At 43.5% G+C, this 25,207-nt stretch overlaps 1 protein-coding gene across 1 annotated transcript; it reads right to left on the bottom strand.

Annotated features, from left to right (window-relative positions):
* Positions 1 to 1,825: 1,825 nt before the first annotated feature.
* Positions 1,826 to 24,906, bottom strand: VAMP8 (vesicle associated membrane protein 8). The gene is made up of 3 exons (XM_083184642.1): positions 24,716 to 24,906; positions 4,599 to 4,763; positions 1,826 to 3,060 (listed from the first exon to the last, which is right to left on the bottom strand). The coding sequence occupies exons 1-3, from the start codon at positions 24,728 to 24,730 to the stop codon at positions 2,917 to 2,919; spliced, it is 324 nt and encodes a 107-aa protein (XP_083040768.1). The 5' UTR covers positions 24,731 to 24,906; the 3' UTR covers positions 1,826 to 2,916.
* Between the last annotated feature and the right edge of the window lie 301 nt (positions 24,907 to 25,207).

Here is a 25,207-nt window from a genome sequence, read left to right as displayed (position 1 = left end):
GTAGAGGCTAAGACAATAGAGCAGTATGAATATGCGTGGGATAGGCATATGAATATTCTTACAGAGAACTAAGGATCAAAAGGGTTCAAATTAAGGATAAAAATGGGGATTCTTATCTGCTGTCAAATGATATGTTTCTATGTTAAAGTAAAACAATGTGCAATGTAAAAAGACCACAAAAATGAAATAATTAAACTCTTTAATATGGAGTCTCATAAATAAATGCTGTAAAATCATCAGCAATAAAATAACAGCTTTAGGCTTATCTTTGTGCATGTAGACAATATATCATTATGAACTTTGTATTTAGAAGGCACCACAAGGTGCATACAGCAATGTATAAGGTATACATAGAAACAGATATGATTTCTCTGACAGCTAAATGAGTAGGAAGAGACCATATATATAGTTTCTCAGAAGTGTAATCAAGGCCAATCCCCCATGGAGCATATTGCATTGCAGGTTACTCTAGTCTAGAACTTTGGCTGACATGTTGGGGGAAATTTACTAAAGGAAATGTGTAAAAAATAGGTGTAAAAATAGGTGTATTTGTATCCAGAAATACACTTATTTTTGACATTTACTATCCCGAAAATACGGCAATTCGTATTGATGTGCTATCAATACGAATTGCCGTATTTTCGGGATAGTAAATGTCAAAAAAGTGTATTTCTGGATACAAATACACCTATTTTTACACCTATTTTTTACACATTTCCTTTAGTAAATTTCCCCCGTTAGGTCTTCAAATGCAGCAGTCTGATTTAATATTGCACCACTGCCCTCTGCTGTATGGTAAGAGCACTGCAGGCATGTTTTGTGCGCAATTTGAAACTTCCACAGTGGTCAACAGCTGTATTACACTTCATTATTCCGCAATAAGACAACTTGGTTATATCATTTGATCACATTGCTGCAGTTTAATAGTCTATTTAGTTTCTTCATTAGTTATAGAAGTTTAAAAAAAAAATCTATTGTGCAGGATTTCCCATCTATGGGATCTATTTCCTAAGCCTTGGGAGAGAGGAAGCAGACAGATCAAGTACCAGCCTATCAGCGCCTAACTGCTTTGTCATAGGCTGTGTTTGAAGAATAACAGCTAGGAGCTGATTGGTGGTACTTCATCACTGTCCACTTTTTCTCTCCCCTGGGATTAGTAATTAGACACCAACGTTCTACGGTTCCCCTTCAAAATGGCCTGGTTACATCTAAATTTCAGTTGGCACAAATAGGCAGGCATGATTGCGTGTCATTTTCATAAACTAAAACACATTAAATCATGATTATGCAACATTCTATATTCCATTACACTTAGCCATATTCTGTAATAGAATTGCCATGTTGATTCCCATTGGTGTGTGCTAAAGTGGTAAAAGCTTCCAAAATGTTACATATCAGATCTGTGGTAATATGCTATTCAAGATGGAAGACTGTCACTAGAGGCCCACCATAAGGCTGCGGTACCAGGAAGGTTCCCTATTGTTCTGCAGCCCTTGTAGAACTACAAATTCCAGCCTATTTGCCATAACATCTGCCACAGACCATCATACCCTCTACTGACTGCAAGAGAGACAGCACAGCAACATGGCAGCACAATAACATTGACAAAAGGATTCATTTCAATATATTTTTAGAAAACACATCACTGCATACTCCCCCTATTTACTGGAGTTGAAAAATATTTTCCACAAAAAAAAAAAAAAAAATATATATCACCTCAAAATCACACCCAAGGAATCCTGAAACCTTTTCCTTAAAACCATTCCTTTATCTGTTCTCAAGAACAACGTTACAGTACCAGCAGGTGAGCTGCCAGAGAGGATAGTGTGGAGTCATTTCATTTATTAGTCATTACAATACATTTCACTAAATTACATTTTCATTTAAGTGATACAAGTATTTTGTGTTTATACTCCCCCTTCTTCCTCACCCCCGGTATATTAACAGATACAAATCCCCCACTAGTCCACCATACTCTACAGCACTACATAGAACACAGTGTATTACAGGTTGCAGTAAAACTGCCTATCCAGAAGAATCATAGCACAGCAAGGACAGGATGGATGCGAACCAATATTTTTCACATCCTTGTTACAAGGAGGAGCAGTATACCTAAATCTAATGCAGTGATGGCTGACCTTGACACTCCAGCTGTTGTTGAACTACACATCCCAGCATGCCCTGCTACAGGTTTACTATTTGGCCATGCTAAAACTGATGCAAGGCATGCTGGGATGTGTAGTTCCACAACAGCTGGAGTGTCAAGGTTAGCCATCACAGACCTAGTGTATGGAGTAAGTATCACCGATTAGTCAAATGGTTAAAATTAAGAAATGTGGCAATTAAAATGCTAATTGCTTCATAGGCAGTAAAACATGTCCCCGTAACATGCATGGATAATGTATGAGCCAGTACTCATTAAGATGCATAATGTGATACGGCCAGGGGACCTCGACATGATACAATTTCTGGGTCACCAATTCCCAGAGTATTTATAGGCACTTTTGGCTCCGCCCATAACATGGCTGCCTCCCATGTAGCCATTGGTTACATGGAAACAGTATTGCACAGTTAGATTACAAAATGTTGTCCTTCACAAGCCTAATGTATCCCATTTTCACACACATATTAACTAGAAGTAGGCACTAATTGTTTTTGGTCAAAATGGCTACATCTTAGTCAAGACCTTTGTACATAGACAGCATCCCTTATACAGCTACCCATAATGACAGAACTGGTGTATACTATAAAAAAAACAGTGCGTGTATCTATGTATACACATAAGTATATTGTATGTTATCATAGGTGGCCGACGTCACAGTTTTGAGCACAATTCAGTTATTCGGTGTCATACATTTGGGGGTCAGTGCGAGTCTTCAGCGGGGAGCAAGAAGGAAGAGGACAGAGAATACAAATCTATGTGGGAATAACGCCAGTGGCAAGGAGGATGATGAGGAGGAGGATAATCCCCACCACAACGCAGATTATGGCGATCATCTTTGCATTCTTCCACCAGTACTTTCGGGCAACTTTCTGTGACGTGGTCTTGAAGTGTTCAGACTGCGGGAGAGACAAAAATAGGTGTGAGAGAAAAGTGTTTTATACCCAGAACACATGTGGGACAAGGGCAAGCCCCCTCTGCACCAATTATCCCCAGTCAAGTACGCAACAATGGAATTAGACCATGTATAGGGAGCGCTCTTATTTAGCATTCTCTATTAAATTCAATGTAAAATTCCAAGTGACACCCTGTCTCCTATTGTTACTTTCATACAAGTGAGGCGATTTGGAATTTGGAGCAAAGCCAGACACAGGGCGTAAAATCTGCAGCTGTAAACACCAAATAGTGCTGCAGGGTGGAAAATGTATAATGCCCAACCTGATTTAGTGCCCAACCCTACCCTAATATGTGGTGTATAAATAGAGATGTCCAGTACATGCATGCAGCTTGCAGGACCATGCACTCTATAGCTTAATGCCAGAGATTGCTCAGCGCCCGGACAGATCTGCAGTGTATTTGGTGTTTATTTATTGCCATGTATAATGTCTGTAAAGCAAATATATATATATATATATATATATATATATATATATATATATATATATATGGATACAGTTAATCTCAGAGGTCGGCGACAATTATTATAAATTAGGACTATTGATTATAATGAATATAAGAATTTATTCAATGAGGGGGTTTTGACATAAAAAAAAAAAAAAAAAATTTTTGTAACAAGTTCACAAAAGCATGTATCAAGGCTGGGGGGTATATAAAAAGGTTAAAAAAGTTTACATGAAAAAAACAGACAAAAAATACTATGGAGGATTATATGTTTTAAAAACAATGCATATACTGAATAAAAAACGTAATTTGATAAATACAAGATAAAGGAGAAAAAAAGTGCTTAGCTCATGTGCAGAAAGTGAGGTAGGTTAGAAGCTTCCCAACATGTTTCGTCTGTATGAAAGCACTTTTTTTCTCCTTTATCTTGTATTTATCAAATTACGTTTTTTATTCAGTATATGCATTGTTTTTAAAACATATGATCCTCCATAGTATTTTTTGTCTGTTTTTTTCATGTAAACTTTTTTAACCTTTTTATATACCCCCCAGCCTTGATACATGCTTTTGTGAACTTGTTACAAAATTTTTTTTTTTTTTTTTATGTCAAAACCCCCTCATTGAATAAATTCTTATATTCATTATAATCAATAGTCCTAATTTATAATAATTGTCGCCGACCTCTGAGATTAACTGTATCCATATCCTATTGTTCTTAGACGGCCCACCACCGTTTCCCTCTCAGTAATTGAGCCGACACCCCGATAACATAGGGGTTCTTGTTATTTGGGACATTATAATATTCACTTTTACGCACTGTTTTTGCACATCTTGGCGCTGAATCCCCTCTCTTTCTATCCACATATATATATATATATATATATATATATATATATATATATATATATATATATATATATATATATATAGCTATATGCCAACATTTAAAACCCTGTTATTATTATTATGTTTAAATTTGGAGCATAGATCATGCTTTCTCAGCCGAAATGTTATTGTACAGAGGGAGAGAACTTACACTGGCCTCCAGGTCCTCTGTTTTATTCCTCAGTTGGTCCAAGTTTTCTCCACGAGCTAAGATTCTTTCCACGTTTTGGGACATTATGTTCTTCACTCCCTCCACCTCACTCTGCAGGTCCCTGACGCGCTCAGTTCCCGCCGGGGCTTGTGCCCCGCCCATCTCCTGATAATGCAGAAACAAAATGGCATCATTATAAACAACAAATCCATAGGTCACATACAAAGACAGCAAAGATAATTCACACACACACACACACACACACACACACACACACACACGTCCACTGAGTCATAGCTCACGGGACACAATGAAGTACACTTCAAAAACTAGACGTGTCCCATTTCCCATGCTACCATCTGTTCTGCAACCATTTAATTGTCCACCTTAATGACATGAACAAAAGTATTAATGGTGACATCATAGTTGGCCAAGATCAGATGCACTGCATACATCAGAAAGGCTTCGTCTTGAAGGCGGATAATTGTTCGGTCATGGCGACTTTGCATGCAAAATGCGTTAATAACACTGTTAGTTCGCACGCACTTATTTCCTCAGCAGATGTGTGTGACCAGCCCTAAGGATAGATCAGCTGCAGGATTATTGGTTCAGCCCATGAAGTTCCTAGTTGCCAACTGTCCCCAATATCCTGGGGATATTCCAGCTTTCAGTTTTGTTACTGGAAAGATTTTGTTTTTTCTATACTATTTAGTGACGGTCTTCTAAAGCAATATTTTTTTTTTTATAGATCTGATGTAACCTTTAGCATCTATTTTTTTATTATGAATGCTGTAGATGTTCATTTTTAAATCTCTGTAATTGAAAGTATTCATACGGAGCTGCAGCCGAGGCACTTAAATACCCTTACTCAAATGCAACGTGGCCCTGTATAGACAGCTATAGAAATGCCACTGATGCATATCTCCCAGGTGTACTGATCGGGATGCGTGCCCGAAGCATTGTGAGGGCAGAGAGCGATGGGAGGGTATGCAGTGCACATTAAACGGTGTCCATGTCGACCGTGTTGACATTTGGGTAAAAAAAACGAATGACCTTTTCCCTTGTCGACCTAGATCCATGTCGACCTTTTCCCATGCTGACCTAATGGTGTCGACCCAATGATCCCAACCCGTTCTGATCTAGGTGGCACGATACCAATTTGAGGTGTTGGTGTGGCCTAGTGATTGGATAGCATGCGGCAAGCCTCCAGCATAGCCTGACACTGACATCTGCAGCAAAACATCATCACTACACAACTGCTCAGCAGCTGCAGATGCACATCCTGGCAAACGCTGCACCCTGCCTGGGTCACTGATGGGCCTTCATCCAATTTTATGTAAAACTATCTATCACGCAGCCGATCTGTTCTGCACAGGAAACCATAATGGATGTGAACTTAATTATCGCAGAAGACACAGGGTGGGGAGGAGACATTGAAAATGAGGAAAGAATCCAGCAAGCGTTAAAAATGTGGAAACTAGTTCTGTGAAAACGGCTTCTGTACATGTATGTGAGTGGTGACAATCGCTTATAAGCGTAGTGATGAAAGTGCTATTTCATGGCAGATTACAGGAATACCACAAGTAAATATGTTACTTCCTCGCACGATATGTCGACAGACTGATGTCGGCCTTGTTGCCAATGGCTTGCTGTTCAAGTTGGAGAGATGACAAGTAAAAACATGAAAATGCAGATTTATGGGGCCTACACCCAGGGCATCTCACTAGATCGCTTAGAAAACGCCCATACATCGCTCCTTGTGTAGGGGCGATAACCATGCGCGGCCCCGCGAGTCGCTATCGCCCGGCGATTAGTATCCAGCATGCTGGATAAATCTAGTTACTCACCAGAGAACACTGACAGATTGCCCACCACACAGCGCTGACACAATGCTGTGCAGTGCTGTGTGCAGAGGGATCTACATCGCTAAAATCGCTCAGGAGTCTCACCCATGTATAGACTCAGTGGCGTAACTATAGCACCGCAGCCCCCGCAGTCGCGGGGGGGGGCGCTGTGCATATGGGGGCGCCGGGGGGGCTGCGGTGCTATAGTAATCCTCCCGCCCCCCATCCCCCGCAGGCTTACCTGTCCGCGCGTCCCGGCTCCCCTCCTGGCTTCAATCAATGCTATGGAGACGGACCACAATAAAATGGACGCCCCATAAAGCAGACTGTTCTCTGAAACTGTCTGCGGTATGGGGGCGGCCATTTTATCGTGGTCCGTCTGCATAGAATTAATTGAAGCCAGGAGGGGAGCCGGGACGTGCGGACAGGTAAGCATGCGGCAATGGGGGGAGGGGGCACGGGCGGGGGGGTGCCCCCCCTATTAACGGCGGGGGGGGGGGCAAACAAAGCTACGCCGCTGTATAGGCTCCTTTAGGGGCCAGATGTAACAAGCTTCAAAAAGTGATAAACTGGAGAGTGATAAACAAACAGCCAATCAGCTGCTACCTGTCATCTTTAAAATCCAGCCTGCAACATAACAGGTAGGAGCTAATTGGCTGGCTGTTTATCACTCCATTTTATCACTTTTTGAAGCTTGATACATCTAGCCTTTAGAGACACAATAGTCCTCCCCAATGTGTTATACGTGATTACATATACCAAGCCAATACTTGTCTATAAATATGTATTTGTTAACTTCCCATTAGGAGGTATTTTTTAATTTAATATATACTAATAGATGTAAGGGTTTTATTTTAAAATGTATAAGATGCCTAGAAAACCTTGAAGGGGGGGGGGGGGGGGGAATACAAAACACATAGGGCAAGATGAACTAAGCCTTGAAAAGTGATAAAATGGAGAGTGATAACACACCAGCCAATCAGTTCCTATCTGCCATGTTACAGGCTGGGTTTGAAAAATGACAGGAGCTGATTGGTTGCCATTGATCACACTCCATTTTATCACTGCACACTGTGAAATCATTAATTCTTATGTGCAGTACACAGATCCGTAATGAAACTCACAATTAGATGGGAGTGTTTTACTCACACCTGTATTTTCCATAACATGTAATCACACAATTATAAATGCTAGGTTGAAAGAGCTGGAAACTATCAGGAACAGACATCATACAGGAGCATACCTCCCAACTTTTGACCTGAACAAATAGGGCTAAGCCGCGCGAGCGCCCGAAAAGGGGGTGGGGTGTATGCAAATGAGGGTGCGGCTTATGCTAATTAGCCGCAGCCTCATTTTCATACGAGAATAGATGCTGTGCGCATGCACACAGCGTCTATTCTACTAGATTGGGGGGTCTCCCAACTGCCACCTCCCGCAGCGGGACAATGCCTGCCGCGGGTGGGACAGCGGGACAGGACCCGAAAATCGGGACTGTCCCTCTAAAATCGTGACAGTTGGGAGGTATGCAGGAGGAGTCTTAGGCCAAACACTACTAAAGGGAAAGAAACACACTGTGTTTTAAAATCTGGGATTTGCAGGTTGGTTCTGACTGCATATGTAAATTCCCTGTACACAGTGCTGGGCCTGTGCAGTGCATGCGCTCAGATAAGTGGTCACCTAATGAAAGTGGCCTGGCTGTATGGCTCATGTACACATCTTGGTATCAAATCTGAGTAAGTCCTATAAAGTGCAGAGTTAGTGCACCCACGCTTCTACCAACAGCAGGTCTGCACTCTGTAGGGACCATCCGATTAGGCTGTGTGTTCAGTACTTCATCGCTCTGGTAATACCATTAGGAAACTACCTAGTTGCTACAACGTGTTGCATTTGCTCGGGCCAATGTTCAGGTGGCCATACATCTACAGATCGATTGTCAGATCGGGCTGGTTGGAACAAAATCCTGGTAATGGATGAGAGCAAATGACAGTTGACCATTTGCTTTGAATTGCTGAAAAACTGTCAAAAACGGTCATTCAGATATTACCAGGTTTTTGTTCCAACCAGCCCGTCTGACAATCAATCTGTGGATGTATGGCCAGCTTTACTTTGTAAGTCACAGGGGTGTAGTCAATGCTCCGCCGAGCACGGCACAGTGTTCTCTATTTTTTGTTCGCTGTGCATTCTCCATTTTTTCTACCCCTCGCCATGCCTCCTGCTCACCCTATTCAACTTGTCAGCTGCTGCCGCCCCTGATGGTGAGCACTGACCAATGCGGTATACGTGGAGTTAATGGTTCCATTTGTAGGTAGGGTTCAAGTATTGCAGAGATATGCAGAAAAACGCATATTAGCCTTAATAAAACAAATTCCAAGCTGTGTATCTCCTCAAAGGAAAAAGGGGTGAATCATGGGTAGAATAAACAGTGAGAAAAAAAAATGCATCATGGGGGGGGGGGGGGGGGGATAAAAAAAATACCACAAAAAGACTTAAAATATATTAATGTGGTGCTTCAGATCATTTATATAAAATAAAAAAATAAGACTTCTAGACACCAAAAAGAAAAGAAAGTATATATTTTTTATAAGTAATCAACTCCCAACTGTCATTAACTTTGTTCCTTGGCTGGTGCTTTATCTCCAGTTTATCTCTTCTCCAGGCTTAATACATCTGTCCCATTGCATGAAAAATCGGTCTAAATAGTACAACAGCTGATCGAGCTCTGTAGTAATTGTGTACCATGTAAGTCTCAATGGACAGAACTTCCTAACGACTGCGAGAGGGACTCACCATCTGTCCATGGTGCGGGATACACTCTAAATTTGGGCCAACAACAAAATATCAACCAGGATGCCCTATAATGTGTAGCTTAATGTTGGGTAGACACTAGCAATGTACCCAGCATCGGCAAGTGAATATACAGGCCGGCAATGACAGAGCGGGGGCAGGTGCTATACTGCATTCCGCAGCATGGCCCTCATTTGCAACGTTGTCCATCATCTTGCATAAACAGACAATGAAGGATGTCGTCGATGACGCATATGGTTATTGACATAGTGCGTACACATTAGATCAGGCATGTCCAACGTTGGCCCTCCAGATGTTGTGAAACTACACATCCCAGCATGCTTTGCCACAGTTTTGCTATTAGAGAATGCTAAAACTATTGCAAAGCATGCTGGGATGTGTAGTTTCACAACATCTGGAGGGCCAACGTTGGACATGCCTGCATTAGATGGTATGAAGATTTAGTCTTTCCCACCCATCGGAATTTGCTAAATCGTTCGTATAATCATCTAGCGCAGGCCTGTCCAACCTGTGGCTCTCTAGCTGTTGTAAAACTACACATCTCAGCATACCCTGCCACAGTATTGCTGTTACAAAATGCTAAAACGGTGGCAGGGCATGATAGGATGTATAGTTTCACGACAGCTGGAGAGAAACAGTTTGGCTAGGCCTGACCTAGCGTGTACCCAGCTTAAGCCAGAGCAAAATTAACTACCGCTAGCCAATCTTGTCTCTCCAATAACCCAGTGTCTTTTACAGAAATTAATAAGACTGCTTTACCATGGCCTGTTAGGTCAATGGGATTATTTTACAATGGGAATTATTTTGAGGACACTGGGGTATTATACAGGACAATTAATACGGTCCTGGAAAACCTTGAAATAGGGCACTAGCCCTAATTCAAGGTTGGTCAAGTTGCCCATTGTGCCTAGTTTTCATGAAAATTAATCGCCAAGGCCAGGAAACAAACTTTGGCGGAATCCAATTGCAGGTGAAGGAGGAAGAGTTGCTGTTGTAGCGGCATTGGATGTAGCAGCGCTGGAACACAGTCACCGGCAACACATCTTGTACAAGACATTGGGCGGTATTCAATGAGCCTGATTCGCCAGGTTTTTATGGCGATTTTGTGCTGTTTGGCGAATTTCTGACAAAAACGGTGAATCACCCTATTCAATGACCAGATGGCGAATACATTTCAAGGTTTTTTTCGCCATGATTCACCGAGTAGCAATCGCTATCTTTTTATGGTGAAGTGGAATGTGAACTTTTAAAATAAAGTGTTTTGTTTTTTACATTTGGTGTCAAAAAATCAGGAATTTTATTCTGAGGAGGGGCATGCTATTTTTATTCATGTGCTGTAAGCACATGAATATATATTTAATTTTAAAAATAATATATTTTTTTTTTACACAGCATCCAGCAGGTGGCGCCAGAGCGGAGCCGCTCATTACATATTCATATATTCACTGCACGATGTGTGTTGTGAATATACGCTTGCCTGCTGGCACCCCCGGGGGGGGCAGCCTGTGCTGCCTGGCACCCGGGGAGCACACCTAACCCCCCACAAAGGTCTGGGCTAGGCAGAGAGACTACCATCTCTCTGCCTGGCACCGTCCTGAGGCTCCCTGCGGCAATCGCCGCAGGAGCTCATATTCGCCAGTCAGGGGCTCGCTGCCCCTGACTCGTTGGGCGGTATTCAATGAGGCAGAATCGCCAAGTTTTATGGCGATTCTGTATTTTTTTCGTGTGTGCCGGCGTTTTTTGGAGCTGAAAAAGCGAATCACCCTATTCAACGACCTCTATTCGCCGATGACGACCGGTGAATGAAGCCCCAATCGCCAAATGTTATTCTCTACAAATCGCCGGTTTTTGTCTATAGGAATTTTCATGGGGATTCGCCGGTAGTCGACGGGAATCACCATGAATCGCCAAAAGTGTATTCAATGAGAAGTTGGCGATTCTTATTTCTTGTTTCATATCGCCGTTCCTCACCGAGTGTCCCTCGTCATCTTTTTGTGGTGAACTTTTATCGGAACCTGTGAAATAATTGGTTTTAAGTGTTCAATTTAACTCTGCAAGTGTAATGTATTATTATTTGCTGCCCTTGTGTGATGTGATGGTCGTAGAAGTGCTATACAAATATATATTTAATTTTTTCTGGTATTTTTTTTTTCCCACAACGCACTGTTCTTACCCATGGTGCACCTCACTTACCCATGATTCTCCTCCCCACCTCACTCCTTCGTTTGGCCTTTGAGGAGATTACACAGCTTTTGCAGTCTGCTGTATTGGAATCGTTTTTTCAGGGTAATTTGCATTTTTCTTGCATTTCACTGCAATTTCTTACAGTACTGAAGCTGTTTAGGGAAACGCCGGATTGGCTGAGAATCGCCGTTGGGGGCGGCGATTCTCAGCCACGTTGAATAGGGTGACACAGCTAGTCCCGGCGACTCCCGACGCTTGGCGAATCGACGTAAAAAAACGGTGAATGGCTGGCGAATGTAAAATCTGAATCGCTGTGACCAACGATTCAGGTCATTGAATACCGCCCGTTGTATACCGGAGCCCGCCGGCTCCGGAACGTGGCGAATGTGCAGCGAATCCAAAAAAGGATTCGCTGCACCTCGCAGGTATTCACATTGAATACCGCCCATTGAGTCTCATAGAATTGAAGCAATGTTCATCATTAAGTGTCTATGATCATCAATCAACAGTCATCGCCCTTTTAAACCTTCCTCTTACACCTCTACTTTTTTGCTGTTGCTGTTGAAGTAAAACACTATTTAGACTGTTTCCACCTGTAATCAAAGCACAGCCACATTTAACTCTCCTCCCCTCGACCACCACATTTTTAAACTGTAAAGTTGCCACTCCGCTAACCCCACTTGGATGTCCCAAATACATTCTATATAGGGGTGTCCATATACACTCTGACAAACGATGCACAAGAGTCTCAGTGTATGTTGGTGAAATGTGGTCTTGTGGAAATGGGGTGTGGGCAACTCCTGTTTTCCCAAGAAGAATTTTTATTGGTCGATTCACAGTTATACACAAAAACTGCATAACCTCTAACCGTAGAAAAAATGAAAATACTTAAACCAGACATGTCCAAACTGTGGCCCTCCAGCTGTTGTGAAACTACACATCCCAGCATGCCTTGCCATAGTTTTCGCATTCCCTAATAGCAAAACTGTGGCAAGGCATGATGGGACTTGTAGTTTCGCAACAGCTGGAGAGCCATAGTCTGGACATGCCTGACTTAAACTATAGCAAGCACATGAGTGAATATTTTTTTTTTTGTATGACAAGAATAGTGCAAAAGAAATAAAAAACTCCAGGTGTACGACATGGCCAGGCAGCAAAGAGGATTAAGATAAAGAGAAGTGCAAAGAACAATATAGAGAAAATAAGGGGGTGCGAGTGGGGAGATCCAGACAGCTTTTGCAAAATATTGATACATAGTTTATCTAGCTATAGAATGGGGAGGTGGCATGTTGAGAAGCTAGCCAGGATGCCCAGACTTTATCGAATGCCTTAGCAGAGTGTCTAATGATACCGGTCATATACTCCATTCTATAGATATACCAAAATGTGTACGATGACAACTTGTAGGAAGGGGGGGGGGGGGGGTGTCAAATTTCCAGGCCTTTGCAATGTGGCATGTTGTAGCAGCAGCGACGTGACCCAACAACTTTTTCTGATGTTTATTTAAAGTCTGGGTTTCCAAAAAGGAGATATTAAGGGTCTAAGGGGATTGGAGTAACAAATAGGAGCTGTACAAATACTTTCCACATAAGGTGCTAGTTTTGGGCAAGCCCACCATATATACATATAGGTCTCTTCAGAAGCACAACCCCTCCAACACTTATCTGAAACGTCAGTATACATAGCTTTTAAGCGAGAAGGCACGTAATCCCAATGATATAGTATTGTATACACATTTTCCTTTATCTTAACACAGATCGAGCTAGAGGATGCGCCACCCCATATCTCTCCCCACTCATCCTCATCTGAAGTGACACCCAGATCTCTTTCCCAGGCCAACTCTCTGATCTCTGTACCAGCAAGGCATAGATTAGAAATGAGACCTGTGGAAGAGATCATCAAACATAAATTTTCAAGAGCAGTAAGAGAGGCACGGAGGAGAGAGTGGGATGGACCCTGGAGTGGAAAGGTCTAATTTGGAGGTATTAAAACAATTCACTATTTGGGAAAGGAGACTTTGTCTGAATCTATGCAAACGATGGAAAAGCAGTAGTAGAAGTAGAAGTGATGTCATTAAGAAAGTAAATATTATCCTGTATCCACAGAAGAAAAAGTCGTTTTAACCATTCCCGGTGGAAAGACAGGTTTAGGAAACAGTAGTATGAGAGTAGACGTGCAGGGGCCAATCGCATCCTCCCAGCCACATAATCCCACATATATAAAAGGAGCAGTCCGCCTCAGGGTGAGATAATATGGCAAGACGGTGCGAGGATCTCGGAAGCCACAAGAGGGATGAAAGTGTGGAGAGTCCCAGTTCACAGCCTCAATGGCTGTTCAAACCTTCTCTGCCCCAGTGCCACACTACTGAACACAGAAAGCCATCTTGGCTGTGTAGTAATAGTGTTTAAAGTTAGGTATACCTAAGCCACCACACATGGCTGTCCATTGTAATAACTAAAGCTTAATTCTTGAGCCAACTCCTGTTTTGCTTGCAGATGCAGAACGCCCCCCGACACTGCTATAGCTGTATATCTGCTCCTACACTGTTACAGTGCAGTACTGTCTCCTGCCACTGAGTAGGAGTCTACATTTCTGGGTCACCCATAGGAGTGGTGACACCTGGGTGCAGCCAGCACCCCCTAGTGGTACCACTGATTGTACAGCTAAACATGCCTATCATCTTTTACTGTCAATATCCAGCCTTACTCCAGATTACCGCACAGTTGATAACAAGACTCTCTTCATGTTAAGGTCATGGCTCAACCTCTTTGGAGAACGGTCAGTATTACTATTTTTATATAATTGATCAGATATTGCCCACTTGCTATTTGGGCTGGTTTACCCTGGGCCAGGTACCAATCCCCACCCCTCCCTTCCCAGGTCTGGTCTCCACCTCCATCAATGCATTACCAAAGACAGCACATCTATTACAATCATGAGGTTCCCAAAACTTGCATCGTTACTTTTATTATATTGTGACAACCTCCTGCTGTACAGCTTCCCCACCATAAACCATGCTCCGAGACTGAGCTTCCTCTTGTTGCTCCATATACTCTGCACCACTTTGGAAATGGAAGAGTTTATCAACAAGTACTTATTATCAATCAATGAAGGCATGTATATTCTCATTACCTATCCAGGAGTCCGTCCTCAATAATGACATTATTGGAAACAATTTGAACTATTTTTACATTTTTTTGCTTGGAACCAGAAATATTTGAGATATCGGGTGTTTCTGTAGTTTGGAATATTTGCATCCTTTAAGTAGATATCTTGGGGATGGGACCCAAGTCCAAACACAGAATGAATTTGCGTGTCATATACACCATGTATTTTATGCGTTAAACAAAGTTTGTGAACATTGAATGATCAGAAAGCAAAAAGAGGTCACCATCTCAGCCATGCTTACAAAAAAAAATAATCCGGAATTTATCAATATTCCATATATTGGAATGTTTGATATGGGAGACGCAACCTGTACTTTTTTTTTTTTACAGGCTCATTTGATTGCATCAGTTGAATAATATTGCAAATATGTTACAAGCAATTTAATAATCTCTTAGCTGCATATGTTTATAGCTACTTATTTGTTTTATTTCTGATAGTTATCTATTGTTTTTATATTTTGTCTTTTGTTCTTTCTTTCTTTTGTTAATACATTTATACTGCTTTCACATTGCAGAAATGGGTAATGACACGGTATTCTTAAATGGGAATTTAAAACGGGTCTGAGCCTTGAGACCTTTCACATTGCAGGTGAAAACCGTTTTAAAAATCATTTAATACCATTCAAACATTCAACCCGTTTAACCCCCAAGGGACACGTTTCAAGCCATTGAAATAGAGCTGTTCAAACTGCCAAAAAAACGGCTTTAAAACGTGTAGGACTATTTTTAACCGTGTTGAAATACCGGTTAACTTTAACCGGTATATCAACTCTGGCACTTTCACATTGCAGCCTTATACGTTTTAAAATGGAAAAAAAAACGGCAATATACCGTTTTAAAAGTGCGATGTGAAAGGGGTATCATTATTTTGGATATGTTTACTTTTTGATTCTTTAAAAAGGTCCTTGACCCTTGATTGACATTCATTTTTGGAGTTTGAGGCTACCTTTTTTTGCCTGTCTATCAAAGCTATTTTTTTTGCTGTACTGATTGTTGGTGAACCCTTAAGTTAGTTGCTCGCCCCCCATAGCTGGAAAGTTAAATTATTGCATGCAATCCCATTCCCTGATGCCAGGAGGCTGTCTGAGTTGGGAGTCCAATCTTCAAATCCGATGCACAAGTGACCGCATTGATCAGATGTCAAACACCAGCAATTTAGCACATACATCGTAGTAGAGTGAAAAGTGGTCAAATCGCACAAGTGTATGGCCAGCCTCCACCTGCCTCTGCTGCTTTCTACCTTTGGATATCTGAATCCCACCTGATGAAACTCTGTTGAAACCACTATGTCAAACACTCTCTCATGACTTATGTCACCATAGCTTTTTCTCCCCCATCTCCTAAGCATATGCATGCTTTATCAGTTATGGTAATCTCCCATTGCCTCAGCATTGCAATCCCTTCTACTCAGGAACCCCCACCCACAGATTAGGAAACCTGTTTTGTCCGCTTTATTCTAATTGTCTTTTATAAAGTTCCTTTACTCTGATGAATTTGGTTCTGCAGAGTTTAGTGATGTCTTAAAGATAAACAATTATCGCGCCACCGATGATGCCAGACACCCAACAATAAAGCTGGGTCGCTGTGAGCGTCAAACAGTGCAAATGCCGGGTCGCTCCCGTGCCAGATCCCAGCATCTACTATGTTAAAGGGGTACAAGACCACCTCGCTCTCTTATGGGGCCTATGAACGTAGCAATTTAGTGGCATTGTCTAAGCGATCTCAGTAGATTGCTTATAAAATGCTCCTATATCGCTCTGTGTGTAGGGGCCATAGCGATAGTGATGCGCGGCGCCATCGCCCGGCGATTAATACCCAGAACGCTGGGTAAATCTATAATCACCGGTGTCAGGGACAGTGTTCTCACCAGGGAACATTTGCCCTGACCGATCGCTCAGCACACAGTGCTGACACATGGCTGTGTGCTCAGCAATCTAGCATCACTCAGAACCCTTCAGCATCTCTCCGTGCGGGACCCTTTACACACGCCTGCAATATGCTGATATGTCAGCTCAGCAGACTAGCTGCACACAAACACATGACAATGTAGATTAGCTGAACAGGAAACGCTTTATCTGTACTAGGTCTCATCAGGGCATAGTCCTAAATATATGGTAGAGCTACAGCGATCAGTAATGGAGTGATATTTTAATTATTGACAGAGCTGCTACAGAATGTCCCTTTAATGTACTTATCGTCATATCTGACTGGATAGAGATACACATGGTCTGCAAAGCAAAGGGGAAGCATTCCACCACCCCCACCAAAATCATCCATCCACCCCCTTCCCATGCTCATTCAACCCATGTGCACTGCAGGGGGGAAGATGTAACTTGTGCAGAGAGAATTAGATTTGGGTGGGGTTTTACTTCAAAGTGAGATCTATATTGCAGTATAAAAATAAAGCAGCCAGTATTTACCCTGCACAGAAACAAAATAACTCACCCAAAGCTAAATCTCTAACATTTGACATCTGCCCCCCTGCAGTGCACATGGTTTTGTCCATCTAAAGCTGTGTACACACAGGGGCGATAGGGGCTGAAATCGCTGGAAATATGGTCGCAGGCGTCCATATTGCCAGTGATGGGAGTGTGCCCCAGCGGTGCACGCTCCCGTTTTCAGCCCCGCTCTACTCGCAGGAGCTTGCTGATTACCTCTGCGGCACTGCTGGCAGAGGGTCCCTTTTATCAGCGACCATCTCTGGTCGCTGATGAAAAGGAGAAACTGAGCAATATATTTCTCAGCAATGTATTGCTAGCAATATATTGCAAAACAATATATCTCACCCCGTGTGTACGGGGCTTAAGAAGGATTTTGTCAGAAAGAGTGAACTAGAATAAGGCCCTAAGTCACCTGTGCCTATGTATTGGGAACCAATATATTAAACAATATTTTCATTTTATCATTCTAGAACCTCTAAAATAAACACGTCACTAGAATAATAGGACAGCCTGTACAGATCTTGCTCTTTGTACCGGGAACAACATTGCTGCTGATTCTCCACTGTGGGAGGACACACCTTGCCTTGTACCGAAGTGATGTCACTAACTTGTGAAGTGATTGGCTGCATGCTTATGAATACTGGTTAAGTCCACAATATTACTGCTTGCAATGATGTTGCTATAAACACTTAACCGCCACAAGTTAGTTATCCGCGTGTTTACTATTGGTGCAGGGACCCCCCCCCCCCTAAATGCATAAGGACATTGATAGTCTATATAATGACGTAAGCCGTTACAGACTATCAGACACTTTGGGGGAGATGGGAGAAGCGGTGTAAGGACGGGAACACTGCAGAAGTTGTCCATAGCAACTCAGCTGATTCTTCCTATCATTTTTATAAAATGTATTTGATACTAACGAATATATGTTGTTGGTATTTAACATCTCTTACTCATCCCGCGCGGTTCAGAGACCTCTGCCTTGGCGACATTCTTACTTTTGCTATCCTGCCAGCGACATGCTGCTGTGTCAGGTGTCATGTGAACCCAGCAATGCCCCAAAGGTTTTGCTGAAGCAAGAAAGGCTGATGCGGGGTCCCCATTGTCAGCAATGGGGGACATATTGCTCTGGCCATCTATAGATGGCGTAAGCGGTACACTGGCAGTAATTTTAGATTATTGCCGTTTGTTAAATACTGAAAGGAGGACATAACCCCTTTAGTGAGTGCTAAAGGAGTCCTGCTGTTAAATGGGGCCCACAGTAGGATATGCTAAAGGTAAGCTTTGGTACAGATTAAGTAAGACTCTGTTAAAGCAGAGGCAAAGCAATGTGTGTTCCTTATATGTTCAGCTATCAGGGGATTTCACACCGCAGTATAGAAAGCCCTAGAGCAGGGCCATCTTACTAGTATTGCAAGCCCTGTGCAAGTTATGCACTGGGGCCCCTACACACCCATTCATGGGAGCCAATTAAAAGATGTTTTCATACAGTAAAAGGATTTACACATGCTGATTGGTGGATAGCTCTATCTATCAGCATGCTTGCAGCCATCCAGTGTCTGGCTGCAGGGTTGGACGCAGGCCAGGCAGAGAATGGTGTCTCGCCTCTCTGATTGTCTGACCACCACCCTCCCCTGCTTGAAGGTCCCTAGTTTTTTGTGTCACCCTGAGCAGCTGCCCAGTGTGAGTATACGTTAAGATGGCCATGCCCAAACAAAACTTCTAACAAGCTCTCAAGACCCACTTCACCAAACCAAGCCAAATCTCACCCCAACTCTGTTCTATACTTACGTCTACTACATCTGTGTCACTGTTTGTCTGGCCCTCCCCTTTACAATGTACGTTCTCACGAGCAGGGCCCTCATCTGCTTTTCCTTCTTCTACTTAAACTATATTTGGTGGAACCAAATCCTGTGGTTTTCTGCCAGGTTGATACTTATCTCATTGTCCTCTGCTGCTCCAGCCATGGTTATGTAACCTGTACTTGTCCTATTCCTGTATATTGTATCACTGTTTTGCGGATTCATACATTTATGTACTCTGTTATTAGGCGGTGCGGATCCCTTGTGGTGCCATATAAATATGGCTAACTTTCAGAAAACTTGCTCCAGATAAAGTTATGGAAATTAGCATAATTCTTATGTGTGCCAACTCTACTGCTTGTCACTGTAGCTAATACACAAAGCCATTCACAGGTGGATATGGAAAAATACATAAAGACACTAAGGTTTACGTGGCTAGATAACAAACCTACAAAGGAAGTTCATATACTGCCTTTGTATACAGACTTTTGTACTTGTTAACATATACGGTTTCATCTGCTTTCTAGAGCAGAATAAAAATAAATAAAAAGAAATCGGTAACTTCACACACTTATTCATTTACTTTGTGTTTATAAGAGAATACAAGACAGATTCCCTCTTCCTCTGTGGCCTGCGGATTGATTTTAAGACAATGACGCACATTACATGACCACGCCCCCAACATCCATTCATAACAAACAGGTTGCTTAGTAAGAACAGCTTTGTTCAGATGAAAATCTGAATGAACAGCCCAGCAACCAACAGGGAGGGAGGGAGGGAGGGTGGCAGGCAGGTAGGAGAGAGCTGGATAGCAGATAATAAATGGAAGCAATAATCAAATTCCCTCCATTAGTCCATCCAAGGTGCTTACTGTAAAAGTTTACGATATAGCCAAGTAATAATATTACTGACATTAATGGCTACTCTATTTACGTTGGCAGGAGGTGAAGACACTACTCACTGGCCACCATGTCCTAAACAAGATACCTACAATCCAAAGGGTTTATTTGAAGAAATGTAGCATGTAACATGGAAGTTAGGATCTGATTGGCTGGTACATAGACCTCTTAAGCTGGTACACACTACACAATATTTTCAATGATTAGGTAGATTCTAACGATTTGGAATGACAAAATAGAGCACTCAGTAGTGTATTCCCCCTAGTGCTAGCCTGGCAGGAGGTGTCAATAGTTCTTGTCCTACACTGCCCGAGCAGAAAGGAGTGGAGTCTGGTGCGTCCCTTCTTCCTGGAAGAGTCAAACTGCAGGGACGTGCAGCCTACAGTCTCCTGCAGTGTGAGAGACTTCAGCTCATCACAGCCACATACCGCTTACACCACTTTTACACCAAAACTGCCGGGTCGCACCTGGGTTTTGGGACCCGGCAGTTGTTCCCATTTACAACGGCGTCCCCGGCATCATGCCAGGTGGGCGACGCCAGTGAAGTCTGGCCCCGAGCCGGCGCTTGGAGAGGACATCATCTCCAAGCACCGGGAAACCCGAAGACCGACACCCCCGCAAGGCCGACAGACACCGCCACAATGCTGACCGACACGCTGGGGCAAGCCCAGCACCCAGGTAAGCTGCTGGGCTGCCCCCAGCCTCTGTCAATGAGGTGAATGGATGCCGCACACAGGCATCCATTCACCTCTGCCCAGCCTCCGCTGCTGTCTGCATAGTACTGCAGACAGCAGCGGAGGCTGTTTACAGCCCCTGCCCAACCTCAGGGCGCTGCGGTCTGGAGGTTGGGGCTACCCGATTGGAGGAAATGGGTCCCTGGTCGGATGACCCGAGTTACCCATTTACACGCCCCCTGACTCTGGGGAAGCCCGTGTCCGACCCTGAACATTTGCCGAGTCGGACACCGGTAACAGGACCCGGGATATTTATATATTTTTTACCCCTTTCACACCAAGCCCTGGCCCGGACTAGAGCGGCAATAACCCGGGTCGCGGCTCTGGTGTAAAAGGGGTATTAGTTATAGCTGCTGTGCAACTACTGTATCACCCTGCCCGCCCCTCTGTGTATAAGTTCCTGCTGTTGCAGAACCTCTTCTATCTTTTTACAAGCTGTTATCTCCTGTATTAATATCATCTGGTTTGTATGCTTTATGTTGATGATATTGTGCGTTCCCATGCGTCGTTAGTAACATCCTCTGTCATCTGTAAGTGCAGTACAACAGAGGACATCACAAGCAAGGGCCGTGCGGCACTTGCCGATGCAGACTTCCCGCCACTAAGGAGGTCGTGCTGCATACACATCGCCTAATCCAGGGCTGGCCAAACCGGTCCTCGAGATCCACCATTGGTCCACGTTTTCCAAATCACCTAGCTGGTGCACAACTGTAGTCATTACTAAAGGTCCATAAACACTGGGCGACTATGCCCAGCATGTATGGACAGCGATGACTGCTATCATTGTTGGGGGGGGGGGAAGCCGCTCAGTACATACACACTGAGCGGCTTTCCCCCTGCCCGGCGCCTTCAGCGGAGAGAGGACAGCTTTGCATAGTGCAGCAGATGAACGGATTTCCCGGCCATACACACTGGGCGGCTTTGAGCTGAAAGCAGCTCAAACTTACTGTTTTGAGCGGCTTTCAGCTCAAAGTCGCCCGGTGTGTATGGGCCTTAACTGTCACATTTTCAAACATGTTACATTCATTCCTACTCTAGATCCACAGGTGGCCTGACATACATGAACAGTTGGTAGAACTTGAGGACAGTTCGCCACCCCTGTCCTAGTCTGTTACCTAGCATAAGAGTGAAAGGGCTTTACCTCCCCTTACAAATCATGGTCTAAAGAGGTTCTTCTTAATAGAAATACCCAGGGGTAAATTTACTAAGATGGGAGTTCTATTTTACATGGGATGTTGCTATGGGCAACCAATCAGATTATACTTATTTATTTAGCACCTTCTAGAAGATAATAGATAGTATCTGATTGGTTGCCTATAGCAACATCAAATAGGCGATGTCTACAAACATATTAGAACCCCTTGTTACTATGGGGCAGATGTATTAAACCTTGCAGATAGATAACGTGGCGTCCCCGCTCGGTGTCTGTATCACTGTCCTATGCTATAGTATGGGAAGAGCAACTCATAGGACAGAAAGATGTTTTCATATTCCCCATCTCAGAATGGCATCATCTGAAGTTTGATAAGAAAAGGGCATAGAGGGTGAATACTTCAATGTCTTTCTGTCCATGATCTGCTCAAGCTCCGACAATTTCCCAACAACAGTATAAATAGTATAGCATACCAAAAACGTTTTTGTACGGGTCCTTCATTTTTTTTTTCCTTTTATGGCCCACCCCTTTATAACCCAGCAGCCACTGCAGCCCAGACAGTGGGCCTGATTCTGGTTGATTCGCTAAGCTGCGAAGATCTCAGCTTACGGAGGCCCAGAGTGCCCTCTCCACAGCCCTGCAGAAAAAAACAAATCCCCTTGCATGCAGCTGTAGCAGGAGAAATCATTCAATGAAAAGACGGGGCTGCAGCTGACAGGCAATGTCAGTCGCCCGCCACTCTGCATCACGCCTGCATGACCCAGCGCAGAAAAACGCCCCCAACACTGTGGAGATGTTGTGGAGGGGACTGTGCAGATCAGCGATGGCACCCGCACAGAAGCCCTGCACATGCGCACATGAGAATATGTGCAGCGGCTTAACATCGGTACCCCATGCGGACACGCGGGGGGACCGATGGAACCAGAATGAGGGCCTATATACGATAGCAGCCAACTACACATGCGCAGAACACAACTACTGTAAGAAGCATGTGCTTTTTAATTGGATGAAATGACATCCAATCAGAAAGCACAGCAAAAACAAAGGAACGCAAAAGAAGATTTCAATTGCTGAAGCCCTGGTTACTACATTGTATTGCTAAAAATAAAAGTATACATGATTTAAAACAAAACAAAACATATCACATTAATCTAATGTGTGTGTATATAGTGTAAAATAACAAATGGGCTTTGGGGAATTACATAAATAAATCCCTTTCTCACTTTATCACTCTCCAGACTTTCATGAAATGTTATTTCGTTTATTCTTCATCCTGCTGGTGGAAAGTTGCCATCCACCCCTACATAGGTGCCAGTGCATGTGATCCCAGCTGTCTGTTGATCTAGGATTCATAGGCCTTCTGATGCCAGCCTATACGGTTACAATATGGATTCAAACCAACATGCATAATTATGCTGACATGTGACAGTTAACTATCTGCTGCAGAGATCTTGCCGTTTCAAATACCCCTGTAATAAAATGTAGCAGCGGTCTGGGTGAGAGGTTGCATTCAACGATATTGTTGGAAGATCGGATCAGTGTACTTGTACCATGCACTGAGGACTGAACAGTCATATCAGGCAATAAAGTCATTTCTGGCAGTGCAGGAGTGGCAGCACACTGCTTGACTGCTTGTAATTGCCAAACAAACCTGACGTCATTACACGCACACGCCTAATCTATGTCCTGGAACTTCTACCGGTGTTTTTACTGTCACAGAAGGCAGTATTTAACTCCTGCACTTTCAGGGCCTTTAATTAGGGCCAGGCAGCAGTGACCAAAAACACTTCCTCTATAGCTCTTGTCACTCCTATCAATGTACTCTAGGGGAAACCACAGTCAGCTGTGAGTTGTCTTCTTACTAATTATTTTAAGTTCTTACAACAAAAACTTTTTTTTTCTAACACCAATCTCACCAGTGAGAAAACAGAGAAGTGGTGGGCTTCGACAGAACCCGCCAATATTAGTTTGCAGCATGGCCCTGTAGGGCTGTGCTCCCAGTTGTAAGAAAAGCTGGGGAGAAGAAAAAGTAGGAATAACAAGAAAACATGTTATTGTGCGCTATATTTATTAACAGTTTCTTACATAGCGCACACATATTCCGCAGCGCTTTACAGAGAATATTTGAATATCCACATCAGTCCCTGCCCCAGTGGAGCTTACAATCTATATTCCCTACCACATGTACAGGCACACTCATTCATTCCAGGGTTAATTTGGATATGAGCCAATTAGCCTACCAGTATATTGGATTGTGGTAGGAAACCGGAGTACCCGGAGGAAACCCACGAAAGTACGGGGAGAACATACAAACTCCGCACAGTTAGGGCCATGGTGGGTATTGAACCCATGACCTCAGTGCTGTGAGGTAGTAGGGCTAACCATTACACCATCCCTTAATAAAGGTTATCCTCCTTTTTTGCACACTCATTGTTACATCACTTTAAACTGGTTGTTCACAAACATTAACAAAGAGGAAATGTACCTAAACCCATTATAGACAATGTACATAGAACAGCATAGACAACTCTGGTAGCTTCAGGTCACTGTAGGTAAAAAGCTTACAGGCAATATACAAACACATATCATATACAGCAACTGCTGTATAACATAACAACCACCAGCACACACACAGTACACACAGTATAATCTACACAATGTCCCTCTGTCTGTAATCAGAAGTAAACATCTCTATCCAAAGTCCAGTAATAAGCAGCCAGAGTCCCTGATCCCGACACCTGCTGCTCCCTACCCTCTGCCCTGTCTGCCAGGAAACCTCCAACTCTGCCACTGTTGTGCGCTGTGCTGGGTCTTGTAGTTCCACAACAGCTGCAGAGTGGCCTGTTATACACTGTATGTGACACTATCGTTTCCCGACACTATTATGAACCTCACTTCTTGCCTCTCACCCCCAACCCAAACTTATCTGCCCCCCTCCTATACTCCTAGCGGCTTCACCCCCCACTCATCGCCCCCCAGATGAGCTTTCCAAGTCCAAACTTTCCCAAAGTAATTTAAAGTGACCTTAGACCCCCCTTGTGTCTCCTCACTCACTGTGATCCCACCTACCCGGGTGTCCCCTACTCACCGGCCTCCTGTCCATGGCTGTCTCTGTGTCTGACCCCCGGGTCTGTGTGTGTGGCTGGCTGGTCTGTATTTGCAGCAGCCTCTTCCTCCTCTCTGTGTGACTGGGTTATGAAAGAGCAGCAGCCCAGGCTTCCTGCCCCCCTCCCTTCTCCGTGTGAGGGAGGGGTGACGTGAGCTGCTGCTGCTCACCTTCCTCCAGGTACATTACCCCGCCTCGGATACATTCCTGCTCCCCTGCCTTCATGCTGGGAATGTGGTCATACAGCACGGGCTGAGTCATCATGCTGCTGATAAGTTACCTGTCCTGAATGTCTGAGCTGTGGCAGCAGCAGGGGGAATACGTAGCTGCACATTGCATAGTGTATGTACTGCTGGAATGTGACAGAGCAGAGTAATGCACATATGATTCACAGTCACTCAATAAATAAGGAAATTAGCCCTGACCAGTTTCACTAAGCTAGTATGCACAAAAACATTTTAATATACAGTATTT

This window comes from Crinia signifera, chromosome 4 (assembly GCF_055691185.1).
Source record: "Crinia signifera chromosome 4, ASM5569118v1, whole genome shotgun sequence".
In the NCBI taxonomy this organism is placed as follows: domain Eukaryota; kingdom Metazoa; phylum Chordata; class Amphibia; order Anura; family Myobatrachidae; genus Crinia; species Crinia signifera.
This window is presented reverse-complemented; position numbering and strand designations above follow the sequence as displayed.